The sequence below is a fragment of the Poecilia latipinna genome, unplaced genomic scaffold (genome assembly GCF_001443285.1).
Source record: "Poecilia latipinna isolate Pla-1442-1.1 unplaced genomic scaffold, P_latipinna-1.0 Scaffold14, whole genome shotgun sequence".
NCBI lineage: Eukaryota > Metazoa > Chordata > Actinopteri > Cyprinodontiformes > Poeciliidae > Poecilia > Poecilia latipinna.
This window is the reverse complement of record NW_015112630.1, coordinates 360,734-377,542: the sequence shown is the minus strand read 5'-3', so window position 1 is coordinate 377,542 and position 16,809 is coordinate 360,734. Positions and strand designations below refer to the sequence as shown.

The 16,809-nt window shown below is 40.4% G+C and overlaps 3 protein-coding genes across 6 annotated transcripts; 2 read left to right on the top strand and 1 right to left on the bottom strand.

Annotated features, from left to right (window-relative positions):
- Positions 1-2,777: 2,777 nt before the first annotated feature.
- On the top strand, positions 2,778-9,697 carry LOC106947113 (RNA-binding protein 4B-like). 3 transcript variants are annotated; one of them, XM_015031940.1, is made up of 6 exons: positions 2,778-2,885; positions 3,318-3,746; positions 4,742-5,397; positions 7,331-7,400; positions 8,811-8,891; positions 9,441-9,697. In XM_015031940.1, the coding sequence occupies exons 2-3, from the start codon at positions 3,338-3,340 to the stop codon at positions 5,374-5,376; spliced, it is 1,044 nt and encodes a 347-aa protein (XP_014887426.1). In that variant the 5' UTR covers positions 2,778-2,885; positions 3,318-3,337; the 3' UTR covers positions 5,377-5,397; positions 7,331-7,400; positions 8,811-8,891; positions 9,441-9,697. The 3 variants fall into 3 exon arrangements, with proteins under 3 accessions (XP_014887426.1, XP_014887410.1, XP_014887417.1); XM_015031924.1 differs by having other exon boundaries at positions 6,127-7,400; XM_015031931.1 differs by having other exon boundaries at positions 6,127-7,400; positions 9,402-9,697.
- Positions 9,698-10,646: 949 nt separating this feature from the next.
- On the bottom strand, positions 10,647-14,738 carry LOC106947143 (TRAF-interacting protein with FHA domain-containing protein A-like). Its single transcript, XM_015031970.1, has 3 exons — positions 14,638-14,738; positions 11,499-11,863; positions 10,647-11,404 (listed from the first exon to the last, which is right to left on the bottom strand). The coding sequence occupies exon 3, from the start codon at positions 11,379-11,381 to the stop codon at positions 10,809-10,811; it is 573 nt and encodes a 190-aa protein (XP_014887456.1). The 5' UTR covers positions 11,382-11,404; positions 11,499-11,863; positions 14,638-14,738; the 3' UTR covers positions 10,647-10,808.
- Positions 13,475-16,779, top strand: LOC106947129 (RNA-binding protein 4.1-like). Of its 2 annotated transcripts, none has more exons than XM_015031950.1 (4): positions 13,475-13,578; positions 15,102-15,520; positions 15,602-16,238; positions 16,558-16,779. In XM_015031950.1, the coding sequence occupies exons 2-3, from the start codon at positions 15,112-15,114 to the stop codon at positions 16,213-16,215; spliced, it is 1,023 nt and encodes a 340-aa protein (XP_014887436.1). In that variant the 5' UTR covers positions 13,475-13,578; positions 15,102-15,111; the 3' UTR covers positions 16,216-16,238; positions 16,558-16,779. The 2 variants fall into 2 exon arrangements, with proteins under 2 accessions (XP_014887436.1, XP_014887444.1); XM_015031958.1 differs by lacking the exon at positions 13,475-13,578 and adding an exon at positions 13,640-14,171.
- Positions 16,780-16,809: the final 30 nt, after the last annotated feature.

The window sequence follows — 16,809 nt, the reverse complement described above, 5'->3', positions numbered from 1 at the left end:
TTTTTTTTTTTTTTTTTTTTTTTTTTGAGTCATTGTTTAACAAGCTAGAATTGCTGCTAATCTATCCACTGAATGTCCAACTAATGTAGAAACTCTGCCTTGGGAGGAGAACTTTATTTGTGACTGAATCAACTTTTTTTCTTTTTTTTTCACCCTTGGGTCCATCTTTGATTCTTATTCAGTAGATGCTAGTTGGGGAAAGAACTCGTTCCTTTGCTCATGACTCTCACCAAGTATTACAAACCCAAGGGCAACATGGTGCATGTAAAGCAAGCATCCTCATGACCAAAGGTTTGGAGAGACACCTGACAGGGTATGCAGTTGGTTGATTTGAGACCACCCCTTCCCTCACTCCTCCATGCTGCTGTTGTAGATTTCTGCCCAACCATTTTGTTTTTAGAGAAAGAACGAGCATTCAAGTGTTTGGACCTTGTTTCAGTTGCATGTATGAATGGATGTGTATTTGCCTTCTTACCTCATTCTGTTGACTGCTGTATTCTCTAATGTATCTGTAATCCCCACGTTGTGTTGACAGAGTGCCTGCTGTGTGTGTGTGTGTGTGTGTGTGTGTGTGTGTGTGTGTGTGTGTGTGTGTGTGGATGCTAGGTGTACTGTTGACTCCTCACTGTCAGATTTATGTCTGGTTTTCTCACTCATGTTCTGATGGCAATAAAGGACTTTTCATTGTTTGATATATCTTTTTTTGAAGCAGGTTATTGTTGGTGTATTTATATTTAAAACAAGAAGTTGCATACACTGACTAAATAGACACCAAGCTTTGTTTGTCACTGTCTGAAATGAAACCAACATTCTCCCTTTTGAGGTTAATTAAAATGGCCGAAATTATTTCTATTTGCTAAATGCTATAATAACGAAAATATGGCATATCTATTTTTCATCAAAATCAGAGGTCCACATACAGAATGATTTAAACAATGAGAGAAAGCCCAGATGACTATGTCATGGCTTTGGAAACTTCCGATAGGCTAAGCAACACATTTGAGTTAATTGGAGGCTGTATTTTAAGGCCACACCTCAAATACACTGCTTTGTGGTTTGAAACAATGGGAAGGTCAAATGAAATCAGCCAAGGTATCGAGAAGAGAATTCTGGAGCTGCACAAGTCACGTTTGTCCTTAGGAACAATTTCCTTGAAGGTGCTGCATTCATCTATTTTTGGTCCGAAATGTAGAAATTGACCCCAGAACAAAAGCTGAAGACTCTGGCTGAAACTAGTAAGACTGTATCCACAGTGAAACATGCTTTCTACCACCATGGGCTGAAAAGCCACCCATTGAGGAGGAGGCCATTATTCCCAAAGTAACATAAAAAACCTGATTGCAATTTTACAAAAAGAGACTCGTCATTTTTGTCTTCAAAAATGACACTTTTCTTCATTTTTGGAGACATGTCCTGTGGTCTGATGAAACTAAAGTGGAGGATGATGACCAATATTACATTTGGGGGATGTTTGTTTTCCTGGGAACACCATCCCAACTGTGAAGAATGGGGGTGACATGTTGTGTGGGACTGTTTTGCTGCAAGAGGAACAGTTGCACTCCACAAAATAGACGACATCACGACAAATGATTATTATGAGGTGATATTGAAGTAACATTTAAAGACATCTGCCATGGACGTTAAAGCTCAGCCAAAGTGGTTATAAAGTAGCTTAAGGACAACAAAGTCAATGTTTTGGTGCGCATGCCCATCACAAACCCTGATCTCAACCCTGCAGAAAATTTATGGGTAGATCAAAAAGTTGTGAATCATGAGTGAGGGGTTCCACCATGTATATCAGGAAGAATGGGCCAGAACTCCAGCTACTTAAAGTGAGAAGCTTGTGGAAGGAAACCCAAAATGTTTGACCCAACTCATTCAATTCAAAGGCAATGCTACTAAATACTAAGGACATGTATGCAAACCTCTGATTTCTGAGACAGTTAATAAATATGTGTACAGTTCTGGTGTGAAGGATCTCAAATGTGTAATTCATTTTAGACTTTATAAGAAGAATTAGTATAATATCTGTACACTGCTTTGTACACTATTTATCAAGGCTGATGCTGTTGTAATTTTGATACTTGGATTATTGTCATTTATTAGTTTACTTTTTTCATTTTCTGATTTTATGTTATCTTATTTCTGTGTGCTATTTAAAATTTCTATGTACCTTATTTTAATGTGTCTTATTCTTTGCCTTTATTTTTGTATACTGCTGCCTTGTACATTGAATCTATAACTGTCATATAAATGTACTTTATAAATATATCTGACTGAATTTAAAGGCTGGGAAATTCTAGGGGAGCAAATTAGGGCCGATGAAAAAGGTCAGAATTCAGAATTTTTTTCCTCAGAATTCCGACGTTATTAAAAAAATTATTTTGATATTTAAGTCAGAATTTTCAGGGGAAAAAAAGTCAGAACTCTGAAAAGTCAGGTCAAAATTGTAAAATTATTATGGACACTGAAAAAGAAAATGCTTACTTTAATCTCAAAATCATAACTTTCTTTTTCTGAGAATTCTGACTTTAATCTTAAAAGTCAATTTCTGAGTTTAGAGTGTGAATTCTTCCTACAATAGTAGCCAAACGTTTATGAAACAGGCATAGAAACTTTTCATTTTCGTTTCAAATAGTTCGTAAGTTATACAGGACAAGCTAAATATCTTCAGAACTAGTTGAACCAGGAAACGTTTTACGTAACCTGCAGCTGGAATCCAAGACCAACCCTTTCCGTCTCCAGTTTGCTTTAGCCAATCACAGTCCGTAGAGCTTGATTGGCATCTGTATCGCTCAATCAGATTCCCAGCTCGAGCATACCGCCATCCTCATCTTTGACGTCTGTCTGATTGGAGTTTCTTTCGATATCGCTGTTGCCAAACGGTAAGATAGTTTTTTAAAGTTCTTGGTTTTTTTTATTTCAATGTATGGTCATTTACATTTTTACTTATGGGCTACCCAAAACCGAGGTTTTATTGATAGCGACTGTAAATGTTGCGCATTTCAGTAGCTAATGTTAGCTGACATTAGCAAACCGGCTAGTAGCTCTATGGACAGGAAGTTCAAACAAGTAAGCTTTTTTTTTGGCTTTCTGTTTAAAGTTGCTCCTATATTTTATAAGGTATTCACAGGCTAACACTTTATTTTGTCTGTGTTATGTCTGAGTTAAATTTGAGTTAAACTTTGTTTCCCTTCACCCTAACTTTAAGCTTGTTCCCTTTGATAATGGCATTGTAGTTTCGCCATTAGAATTCAGCTATCTGCCCATCAACCCCTGTTTTCATTTCTCTTCTCCCTCCCCTCTTTTCCACTTAGGATCGTACACTGGAGCGACCATGGTGAAGATATTCATCGGTAACCTCTCTCCAGAAACGTCGAGAGAGGACATTGAAGAGCTCTTTGTCAAGTACGGCATAGTAACGGAATGCGCGAAGTACAAAAACTACGCGTTCGTCCACATGGACGACCGCAAGTCAGCCACCAAAGCTATCCGTGAGCTCCATCTGCACAAGCTGAACGGGAGACCCATCAATGTGGAGCCCAGCAGAGGGAAGAACCAGGGTCCCGTCAAACTCCACATTGCCAACGTTGAAAAAGGCTTTGATAAGGAGCTGCGGGACCTGTTTGAGGAGTACGGTACAGTCACTGAGTGCTCCATTGTCAAGAACTTTGCATTTGTTCACATGCCTCATTATGATGAGGCCATGGATGCTCTGGAGGGCCTGGATAACTTGGAGTTTCAGGGTGAGTGTGGCCATATTGTGCAGATGCCTCCCAATAAGTTGAAATATAGTTGAAAAGTGGCTTTATTTCAGAAGTTCAATTCACAAACTGAACCTTGAATGTTTATAAATATTCATTACACACTCACTTTGATATTTTCAAAGGGTAGTATTATGTAAAATCTACTTTTAAGAGCGCTATATCATGTTATAATCTTATGCCCTCAACAGCAACATACCTGGACTATTGCTTTGATCCTTTCATGCATGTTTGAGAAATCTCTCCTGCCAACCCTTCAGCTGTGCAAAACGCCTGTGGGGACTGAGCTTCGCCTTCAAGGACGAAGCTCTTCCTTGGAGCTGCAGATTCCAATTTCCACCTCACAGAGCAGCCCTCCCTCACAGAGACTCCCCCACTCAACTCTTTCAGACTAGCCAGCAGCAATAAGCAAACAACTGGTGGAGCTGCACATCTGCTAAGCTAATTATACAAGCTACTTCTCGGTGAAAGGCTGGTAAATATGTTGTTAAAGGGTTAATAGAGGAGCCATCTTGTGATGACTTCCTGAAGGCGGAGTTTCAGGAAGAGCAGGAGATTTTAAAGGGACACAGGCCCAATTTCAAGGTGCTAAATTACAAAATTCAAAGTCTTTTAAGTCATATTTGATATACAACTGAATGTAGTATAGTTACTCGATTATGGTACTGTGTGCCTGGAAATGCATAACCTTTAAGCTTTTAACAGTTGAGTTCTTTTCTTTTCTTCTTTTTTTTTCCTCCACCAAGACCATGATTCACAGGGACTCCAAAATTCTGTTCCTCAGGACTTCAGAATCTTGCATAAGACCAATAAAATGGGATTTTAAAGCAGAAGTATTTTTACTATGGCCAGCTTTGCTGCAGTAATTTCCATTCTCATTTATTGAATTGCACCAGTTGTCCATGTTGGATGATCTGAAGGGTCGTCCTAAAGACTTTTAGATCAAACATATACTCTCTTTCTTTTCTGTTTCTTAGGAAAGCGTATTCATGTTCAGGTATCAAAAAGCAGACCCAGAGGGGGTCCTGAGGAGGAGGAGGAGGAGGAATATCCACCCCAACCAGTTAGAGGAGGCTACTATCCTCCATATTACCCAATGCCAAGGCCTGAGCCCCCCTACAGAGGGCGCCTTTCTGCTTATCCCCCTCCACCACCTCCCCCTCCGCCCCTACCGCCACCACCTCCCATGAGACGAGCAGCGTACCCTGACCATGGTTACAGTGACAGAGCGCCCTACGGGTCAGTGGATTTCTATGAGAAGTACAGGGCCCGTCCTTTTACCGCGGCGGCGAGCTACGACGATAGGCGTGCCATACCGCCTCCTCCGCCTCCTTCATCGGCTCTGGTTAGAGAGCGCCTCGGGGTGGCGCCATCAGTCGACCCATATGAGCGCCGCGCCTTCCCGACCCCTGCTCCTTACGCAGCAAGGGACCGGAGCCCGATCAGGAGAATCCCTCCTCCACCTGCCCCGGCGGCTGGGAATGGGTATTCCTACGAGCGCTCTCGACTCTCACCGATGTCCAGGGCTCCAATGTATGCGCCTCCCCGTACCAGGGACCCCTATGCTGGGAGAGTGCCTCCCCCACCGCCGCCTCGCTACGCAGGCTATTAGAGGGCCATAGAGTTACGCAAGGTGAGAACTGAGACATTGTTTCCTGTTTGGCTATTGGATGTTTCAGGAAAAAAATACATAAGACCCATATTCACATATTGAGGTAGTGTCCCATCTTGTATCGCTACCATCAGCTAGGGCTGGACGATATTTCTGAAAAACTTGTCACCATATAAGTGTTTCATATCAGTTTATTGGTAATTATTCATTCGTATTTTGTTTTAGACATCTGTAGTTCTGCCAAACTGCTGGTGGGACCTCTCCTGTTCTCACTCCACACCGTTTATTTTTAAGCAGTTGTGAGGCACAGTGATGAAACTGTTGCTGCACAAATTACACAACAAGTTGTTGCTAGGTAACCAAAGGGTGAGTTTGTTGATGCCATCAACCTGTGAGAGGTTGAGCAGCTAAAGTCTTTCCTCCGCCTACATCCTCCAGAATGCTGTGCAGTTCTAGGTGGGAGTTCAGTGAATATTGCATATTGAATATGCATCAGTATGATGTATTAGCCATCAATATTGATCACATGTCTATTGCGATATATATTATTGATTTATTGTCCAGCCCTACCATCAACTAAAGCTATAAATCCCTGTGACTCTTCAGCCATTAAATACACAACCAAAAACATACAACAACAAAGCGTACAAGTTGCTGCTTGAGGCTTGAAATACTAAAACAATACAAAAAAATTTTGCGCGACTTCTTCTCAGAATGCGCTTTGACATGTGTCGTGTGCTCTCTTTCCAGGTTTTTAGAATATGACAAGATCGTCGTCTGCTGACGCACGTGGCGCTATACACCCAGCACGTCGTTGCGTTCGCCTGAGGCTTACAGGAAGATATTGCGGACGGCCTCGTATTTAAAAACATACAACTCCATCTCTGCGTTTCTTTTTCCTGAGCTGTTCATGAACTTTTGTGTTCCTCAAATTGTTTTCTTCGATATTCTGAAAGTGTTCAGTAGAACAGCTTTTGAGAGTGTATGGAGTGTGACGCATTAATCTATAGTTGATGACCGAAAACCATTCTCTGTTCCAATCTTTTTATTAGTCTCTGGGAAAACTTGGTATATTTTCATAACAAGGGATTGCCTTTACATTACAACCTGTGGTGTTTACCAGCAAAACTAGTTTTACTATTAGCTTATTGGTTAATTTAGAAAATGTTCAGTAATTTAAAATCAGTTAAGGAGTGCTTGAATATAATACAGAGTGTGGACGGTTGTTCAAAAATCGTAAAAAGTTGCGACACTTGTTGAAACGACCTCAAAAAAATTCAGTGTGATTTACTTTTTTTCTTTTTACACTTTGTTAAATTTTCTTGCGGAAATATAATCCGTAGGCCCGTTCTGTGTGAACTGTATTTACTTTTCAGGTTGCTTTTTATTTCAAAGACTTTTAATAAACAAATGGAAACAAAGTCAGTATTTAACTGTGAAATTATTCCTGGTTGTGGTTGGTAGGCAGCTGAAACTAGGCGTGGCACTGCTTTCACTTTTATTCTTTACACTCAGCTTCCTACTTGACATTTTTTTCCCCAGTGCTCCGCATTTTGTAAGCCTCAGTTAAAACTTAGAAGAAGGTTTGAAATTGTCCGGTTTTGCTGAACTAATTAGTGCAACGTTTGTGGATGGAGAAGTTTCTCAGCCATTTGCTTAGATTCAAAAACGAAAAATCAAGCCTGGTTTATCTCGGTCGAACCTCTTGGCGCACCGGTTGCAGCATCCAACTCTTCCCACTTTACCTGCTAGGCATTGATCATTTTAGGGGTGGCCTTCTAATCTACCATTATGACTAATTGCTGAATCAACTGAGTTCCCTTTCCCCATTTCATTAAATACCTCCTTCCCACCAGTCCCCCTCTCCATTACTGTCTTTGAGCCTGAACATCTCGTAACTACATAATCAGATGGCTTGCATCTTTGGTATTCTTGGTGTCTGTGCTCTTTGTAGGTGCTTAAACCATCTGCAGGAGAAGCAAGCCCTGGGTAAGTCCTCCCTGATGCCAAGCAGGAAGACTCAGGTAAATGTCTCAAAACTGTTACCTGTACAGATTATATACTGCAGGTCAAATGTTTGAAAGCAAAGTCACATAGTGTTTGAAGACACTTGTTTTACTACACTGTCATCCACCAGGTCATGTCTGCATGTATGCGGTTAACAATAGTCGCTGTTGCCAACAGTGACTTGAGTCAAAAAAACATGTATGATCAAAATTGGAATGTCAGAGTTTTTAAAGATTTGTCATTGTCCAGAAAACTCCCATCAGTGTCCTAGATAAGTTCTGAGAAAGAAGATGGATTGTGCTGTCGGGAGTCCAGCTTTGCCTCCAGTGGCTCTTGGTACTTTTTTCATTATTGATGTATGATGAACCAGGTGATAAATGGATTAGGGCCTCTTTGGCAGTAGTTCAAGTCCTTAGCAAAAAAGCCAAGCTGTCTGTGTCTCAACCCTCTGTGGTCATGAAATTTTGATCTTGATTCGTCAAATGGCTTCCACTGAAGGATAGCTGGTTTCTTTTAGAGAGTATGAGGAGAGGACTCTTGTAAAAACAGCTCTGTATTTACAAGATTCAAATGATGTGGTGTGGGTGTTTGTATGTAGGAGTTATCATGCTAGGAGAACTAGCATGACCTAGAGAGGGAAGTCAGGGTTTCCTTCCTGGACCTTTTAATCTTTTGATCCAGTCTCTGATAAGCAGAAGATGATGGATAAATAGACATTTTTTCTGTAAATATCAGGCATTTATGGCTTTGGCAATCTTTTTAACTCCAACTGTATAATTTAGTGTTTTCCTAGAGGAGAATGACACATAACTCCTGTTTTAATGTTTTTGCACTGGCCAAGCATTTGATTTTATAATTTACACTGCTCAAAAAATAAAGGGAACACTCAAATAACACATCCTAGATCTGAATGAATGAAATATTCTCATTGAATACTTTGTTCTGTACAAAGTTGAATGTGCTGACAACAAAATCACACAAAAATCAATGGAAATCAAATTTATTAACCAATGGAGGCCTGGATTTGGAGCCACACACAAAATTAAAGTGAAATGTTCCCTTTATTTTTTTGAGCAGCATATTTTAAATTTCAGAATCATATATGGTCAAGTACCTTGCTCTGTCGCTGAATTGTTAAAAAGTTATGCCAACTGGAGCCCTCAGGTTGTCCAACATGAATCTGGAAGGGAGTTGCTCTTTCCTGACTGTTGCACATCCACTGCAGAAGAGGCTTCATTCTAAGAGCTGATCTTTAAGAAAGGCACTGTGAACCGAAACTTGAAGTTGCTTTAATTATTTGGCTTGTGTTTACTTTCAAATGTTTGGCCTGTAATGTAGATACATATACAAAAACAAAAAAACTGCACGATTCTCTTCGTAATTTAAATCTGGAAGTTTATTAAACCTTCTGTGCATTTTTCCCACAGATTTGTTTGTTTACTGATTGGAAAAATGGTTCCAAGATAACTGACAGTCAAAGAAAATATGAGATTGGTCAGTATTCTGAGGTAAGGCATCTTGAGTTGGAATATTTCATCTCCAGTCGTTGCCTAAAGATTCAGCAGTGACAGTGACTTCTTATTTTAGTTTTAAATTTTTTATATATACATTTATCTGTAGTAAACTGAGAAGGAACATTTTAGTTCTTGATAGCTGTTACAACCTCTGGGCTGTAAAAGGTTAAAAGTTTAGCAGCATTTATTTTGTTAAAGAAACCAGTGAAAACAGTGGTGCAGTGTATGTAGCCTTTGAGTCTAATGCTGTCGATTTTCTCCCTGTGAAGATCACATAGCTCTTCCCACATGGTGGCGCTGTGGAGCTTTGGTAGTGTCTCCTCACATATTAGGCCATTAAGAGGCAATGTCATAAGTGCTTTATGTTCTATTTGCAAATGTGAGAAGGTGATTTATTTGTTTTCTTTTTATAGCAATCATTAGGCTAACTAGACCGAGTGATTTCAGTGTTTGTGTCACTGCTGAAACTTTTAGACATGACTGTACATGATGTCTGCTGTTTAGAAACATAAAATGCCTGACTGAACCGGTTGGATTCAACAGGAGAACTGCTTGTCCAGTGGGAGTTTGGTCCATTTGGAAAGGAATTTCCCCAAGCTTCCAGAAAACCTGCATCGCCTATTTGCAAAATGATGAGTTCAGGGAAAGGCTGTGGAAGACAAGTTTTTTAATCTCTTGTGACATCATACTGTAAAGAAAAATCATGTCTCACACTTTGTGTCAAAGATTCCTACTGTGAATTTTCTTAGCTTTTTGTTGTATGTTAATTACTGAAAATTGTATTTTATTTTGTCCCCGTTTCAAGAAAATAGTTCTTCTACAAATGTTTGAAGTTGGAAATAATACAAATCAACACTTGTAAAGTTTTAACAAGATGTTAATACAAACACAACTTGCTCATTTAAAATGTGATAACCAGTGTAAAAAGTTTAGCCTCATATTCAAATGTTAATATAAACAGTTTCCTCACCCACTTTGAACTGTAACATTTCATTGAATTTGTTTTGGTCAATGTTTTTGGATGTGGTGCTAATTGGTAATGTGATCACAAAGGCAGTTTTCCTCCTGAAATTGAAGCTACCGTAATTCTCATGTGTGACTAAAAGTGGAACAGTTGCTTTTTTCCCAGTTCCTCTTTTGGTAAAATCTGTTTATCAAGGAAACTATTAAAGTTCATCTCTTTCTGGACGTTGCTTGCATTCTTAGTTTTTGTGCTCAGCAGCTTTTCACAGTGGAACACATTCCAGACATAACTGGCTTGTACTATTAATGGAACGGACACCTCTTGTCAGTTTCATTCTATGCTGCTCAATTTTATTGGTTTTATTTTAGCTAAATAAAGGTATTGTAAGAAAAGTAAATATTCAGAAGCAGAATTTTGTATTGATTGAAAGCTAATGGGGTTTACTTTAAAATGCAGGAGGAAATGTTATAGAATTTTACAATTAGATATTCAAAGTTAATTATTCAGAATAAAACTTCCAGTGCATTTTCTTGTATGTTAACTAAAGCTGTAATGTAATTACTCCCATCTCTAGTGATACTGTGTTGCTTTCTAAAGGTCATCACTAAAGATTACAGTGAGGCTACAGGCTCACTAACCTGAGCCTAAAGATAAGGAATGTGGTTTTATCTCTTAAAAGCTCTAGAAAAACTTGATTTAACAAGTTTAAGAGTTGGTCAAGGTGCTGTATGGAATCCCTGAGCAATATGTGTGATTTGTACAAGATTTGGAATGAATACAAGTTAGATGTAGGTAATATTTTATGGAAACTGGAAGAGTTTAATCTGCTACATTTTTAACTCTTATATTCATGACATATGGCTCAATACAATACAAGTAGAAAAAGTGAATATCATCCCAGACATACCATGCTGTTTAAAAAGTCCATATCGGTTTGTTGGTAATTTTCAGTTAGAATAACAGATGAGAGTCTCTTCAGTCTCTTCAGGCCAGGCTGTGTTTTGGTCCACCATACCCGTGTCCATGACTGGTGCCCTTCCAGGCACACAGGTGCATGTCTCCCTGGAGGGAGGCACTGTCAGCACCTCCATGTCCACCTCAAAACTGGTCTTTGCCTCTCCAGACTCCCGAACGATGAGCATCTCATACTCTAAGAACCGGATCAGAGCCTTGTCTGGAAGGTCCATTCTCTCCAGGTAACCCAGCGACGATCCATTCACTGACAGTTGCCCTCTCTGGCTCAGGTTCTGGATGGAGAACAGCATGTCCGGGCTCTGGGGTGTACAATAGGCGCTTAGGGCCAGCTGTTTGCGGGACACCTTGGGGTCAGCCAAGGAGTAGGTGCAGGCCTGGGCGTCGCGGCCCAGCCTGAGAGGATCATCGGCAGAGTGTCTGCTCCTGGTCCCCAAGGGAAGCAAGCCATAAAAACCTTTACAGTGTTGCTGTGGGTGGTAAAACTTGATGTGGAGTAAAGTGAGGAGGTCCTCCTCTGTCTCCATTCTCTGAGACACGTTTGTCATGGATGAAGAGATCTTGAGAAAATCTGTTGAGATTTGAAGTCATGAAATACTGTAAAGTGTTTATATATAAACAATGTAGGGTGCTTTTCATCGTCAAACCAAGATATTTTGTCCTACCTGGAAGCTTTTTCTTCAAATAAAGATGTAGACAGACTCCCACTTTTCGCAGAGAAGAAAATATTTGCTGTCTGAGTAGCTACTGGCAATGACTCCAGGCTCTTTGTTCCTGCCACAGTTCTGTAAACATTTCTCTTGTAGTCTCCAGAGTCATCTCACACGCCCCATTTGTAGCCATGGTGCTTTCACATACGAGTCTGAAGTTCCTGCTTTTCCTACTGCAAGGGATACTTATAGTAGGAACGTATTCTGTTTGGACACATGGACAACCTTGTAAAACAGGTTGTCCATGTATCACCGTTTCTGGGGATGTAAAAAATGAGTGACTGGGGTGGATTGTTTTCCACGTTAGGCTTTAAAATTACCTGAGAGAGAAAAAAAAAAAAAGTCTGTATCAGAAGACTGTAAAATAAAACATCCACATGTCTAGTAAAGACATTAGAGACCGAGTCTAGTGACCTAACAAAAACAAACCAAAAACACTTTTCTTATGTGTTCTGCTAGAACACATTTTTACAGTAGGACCTTGAAAGCACCATCAGAGCACTGGAAATTCCTTTTTGTTGCAACTTTAAACAGGGAGGAAGTCATGTCTTGGTTTCACATTTGCTATTCTGGAAGCTACTTCTGTATAGATGAACTGTTACTGATTAACAGACTGCTATATACTGTTTACATCATCAACCACAACTATGAAGTATTTTGTTCAACTGTCAATCTTTGGAAGATAACTAGAAATAGTATAAAAACTAAAAAAAGTACATTAAAGTGGTGTTAATTATGATGTGATGACTGATATTTTTGTCAACAAATTAATAAAAAAATATTATAATAAGATCATATCCAATCAGATATCCCATCAGATCCTATTTTTAGCCATTTAAAAAGACTGGATCACCTGAACAGGCATTATTCTTGGAATTCATATTTTTTCAAATAAAACAACAGAAAATTAAATTGACTAAGACTAAAATGACAACAGATAGTTAAAATGCAAACAAATCTAAATTACCCAGGCTACAACTAAAACTGGGCTGTCGACTGGTTGTACAACTTCAGTTTTGTTTTTCAAGCAGTGAAAACATGACACCCTCTCTGCTAGTTGAGAAAGTGTGGCAAGTTTCAACAAAATGGTTCTTGTGAAACCAAATGTTGGAATGACAACATTGTTTCAAGTGTAAATCAGTATCATGTAAAAATCATCTTTTTTGAGCTCTACATCAAGTTACAATGTTATTCCCTCGTCAAAAACATACCTGGCCTGCGGCCTCAAATCTTTCATGTATGCTTGAGAAATCCTTTAATCTCCCATGGCAACTATTCATCTGTGCAAAATGCCTGGGTGGACCCAAAGCTGCCTTCAGACACAGCTCCTTCTCAGAGAAGCAGTTTCCCAGCATCTGCTCTGTGTGAGGAAGGGTTCCCACACAGCGCAACCCTCCCTCACTCAGCTCCTTCAGACTAGCCAGCAGCAATTAGCAAACACCTGGTGGCAATGTCCCATTTTATTGACTTTACTTAATTATGGCTGAATTAGTTTTTATCATTAATAAACCGTTTAAGCTTAAGGTCATGTTTCAAGATTCAAATTGTTAATATTACTCTTTAACTAGATCTTTTCAAACTTTTAATTGTGTTATTTTTACTTATTTACTCTTCTGAACCTTAGAGAGCTTCATGGTTTGGAGCTGGTGTGCTACAAATCTTTGTGGCGCTACCCCAGGTGATGGAAAATGATTACTTTTACAGACCTTTCAGCTAACTTCTCTGTCCAGGTTTGAATACAAATTAAACCTCTTAAGCAATACCAATCTAAGAAATTTCAATTATTTCTGTTTGTGTCATCTTTCAAGATGGAGGCACTTGTAAAACCTGGAATTTACTGATGTGGTCCTTGTTATACATGAAATTTCAGAACCACCCTGCTAGCCATCTTTAAAGTGGACTTTAACATCCTGCACTCTAGATGGCGGTATGGTGCTGCATTTCTGACATCTTCCTCTTGACGTAGTTAACAGGAAGTTGTGGGTAGAACGTTCCACAAAATATATTTCATTCTATTCAGGTCGTCTTTGGATCCGTGAGTAAAGTTTTTTTTTTTGTGGTTTCTATTATTAATTGCTATAATTACATGCTATTATTACTAGCTGTTTGTCTGGCGTCGAGCAAACGCACTCAGCTGGCCCGTGAAATGTCCTTTGACATTTCGTCTTAGTGAGGCTGCGGGGTTCAAGGTGCTAGCTAATAGCTCGAGCTTATGGAACTAAAACAGTCTGATAATTCACAAATGCATAGATCAAGATTCACAAATGCACAGAATGATATTCACAAATGCACAGAATGAGATCCACAAACGAAAAGAACAAGATTCACACTTGTATTTTTGATGCCAACATAAATTAAATATGTCTTGATTTACAAGCTGCTTCTGGCCTGTGAGCTGGGCTGCATTTGTGTGTGAATTTTAGACTCCCCTGTCGTCTCAATCCACAAATGTCTTCTTTTTTATTTATTTATCTTTAATAAATGGTCCATCTGGACGATCAGCAACCAGTAGATAGCTTCATTGTTTCAGTCAATCATATGAACGGACCCTCAGGTTGGGGTAACCTGTAGCCGTGTGTAAGCACAGACGATTTAGACCTCAGCCTGACTTCTGGCAGCAGAGGATCGGTAAGTGAAATATCCATCTTAACATATTGAGCTATTTATCCCCATGTTATGATTATTAATGTTAAGCGATTTAATTGTGCAACTATGAACACAAGCTAGCGATCTAAGTGATCCAAGTGTGCGACTGTAAACTGTGAGCTATGGTAGTGTTTCTGCATGCCAATAGTGTCAGGCTAGTGTCTTTTTTTAAAGTTGAATTTCTTGTGATTAAAGTAGCCGTTTAACAGGTTTGGGGGTTTGTTGCCCCAAATTGAGGTAGCTGCTCAGGCTTATGTGTAATTATTGGCGTGGAAGCTGTTCTCCAGACCAAGATAATTTGGCCTATTATAGCTTTTGTACATTATGAATTGTTATAAAGTTCTGGTCCTTTAAATAATTCTCTTAAGTCACACTTTTCAGAAACACAAAATGATTTTTTTAAACTTATACAAAGCTTAATATGCAATCTGATAGATATTTCACTTACCGCTCCTCTGTTGCTGCTAGAAGCCAGGCTGAGGTCTAAAGTGAGCTTCGACATGGTTACAGCTGTTGGAATGGGTTAATGTGATTGACTGAAACAGAGGTCCATTTATATGGTTGGCTGATTGGCTGCTATCTGATTGGTTGTTGATCATCCAATCAGATAGACCATTTATATTAAAAAAAACGTTTGTGGATTGAGAGGAGAGTCTCAAAATTCATACACAAAGGCAGGCAACTCACAGGCCAGAAGCAGCTTGTAAATCAAGATATCTTTGTGTTGGCATCAAAAATACACGTGTGGATCTTGATGTGTGCATTTGTGAATTATGAGACTGTTTTAGCTCCATATTTGTTGTGTTAATGCCGATCATTGTACATCATTTATATTAATGTCATATTTACCGTTTCCATTACATTTTACTTCCCATTTAGCGATTGTCTTGTTGGTTTTGTTTGATTAAACAGATTCTCAGCAATGGTGAAGATTTTTGTGGGGAACCTTCCCCGAGAAGCTACCGAGGATGAGATCAAGGAGCTCTTCGAGGAGCACGGCACGGTCACCGAGTGCGCCATCATCAAGAACTTCGCCTTTGTCCATATGGATGACCGTAAGGCTGCCACCAAAGCCATCAGGACCCTTCATCTGCACAAGCTCCACGGCACACCGATCAACGTCGAGGCCAGTCATGGGAAGAACCAGGGCCCGGTGAAACTACATGTAGCCAATGTAGAAAAAGGAGCTGATGACGAACTCCGTGCTCTGTTTGAAGAGTACGGTACGGTCACAGAGTGTGCTGTTGTCAAGAATTTTGCTTTTGTGCACATGCCCAACTATGATGAGGCCATGGATGCTATCAAAGGGCTTGATAATTCTGAGTTTCAAGGTAAGAGAGTAATATGAGAGAAATGAAGTAATGCTCTTTCAAACTGAAATGGACTAATCTTTTTGGGGGTTTTTTTTGTAGACAAACGCATCCACGTTCAGGTTTCTAAGAGCCGACCTAGGTATGAAGAATGTGAAGACTACCCACCTCCTCCCCCTGACAGGGGAGGCTACTGGCCTCCACACTATCCAGGAGAGCGGCCTGAGCCTCCCCCACCTGGCTACCTGAGGGCTCGCCCCATGCCCCCTGGTTACCCAGGTCCTCCTCTGCCACCCCCTCCCCCCAGGAGGGCGGCTTATCCTGAGCGGCCCTATGACAGCGAAAGGGAGCGATACAGTGTAGTAGATTACTACGAGAAATACCGAGCTCGTCCGTATGCCATGTCTCCCTATGAAGAGCATCGTGCTATACCCCCACCTCCTCCGCCTCCGCCCTCTTCTGTCGTTCGAGACCGCCTTATGACCTCACCGCTTAATCCATATGAGCGTCGGCCCCTCCCTCCACCCCCTCCGCCTCCCCCCTCATCGTACTACGCCCGAGATCGCAGCCCAATCCGGAGGGCTCCTAACGCACCGTTACCCCCTCCGCCCAGTAACGGCTATGCCTACGATCGCTCTCCATACGCAGTTCCACGTGCAAGGGACCCCTATGCGGACCGGCTGCCTCCGCCACCACCTGCACGCTACGCATACTAATGCGACACGTCAGCATTTTGAAGGTGAGATTAGGACAGAGTTAAAAAAAAAAAAGAATACATTTTCTCGCTCTCCACTTCGTCCCTCTAAAGGCAGAGGCAGCTTTAGATAATCTTGGACGAAACCTGCAATTTTCGTCTCACAAATCACTGTTTGAATAAAATTACTTTATTAGTAAAATATTTAAACTGTGATTCGACGCGCCAGAAAATATTGTTCTGTGTGGAGGCTGACTGACAAAAGGGCCTTCGTACTGGACACTGGGGAACAACAGTAATGGAAAACGTACTGTTAATGTCTGGGAGGCAAATCGTTCATTTGTTTTATTTGCTCTTTTTTCAGGATTGTTGTCCGACTGCGTCGCCGCTTCCTGATTCACGTGACTTTATCCTCTTCCTGTCTGCGGCTGAGCGCGTTTCGTTCCTCTACGACACTCAAAAGGAACTGAATTCTTTACGTCAATGGCTGTTTGTTTGGTTTTAGTGATTAGAATATGTTTTTTCCTTCTTCTGACTGTTTTAGTATTGAATTGTACTGTAAAATACTTACTGGCAAACATCTGAATGGGGCGTCTCTTTTTTTTAAAACAACCTT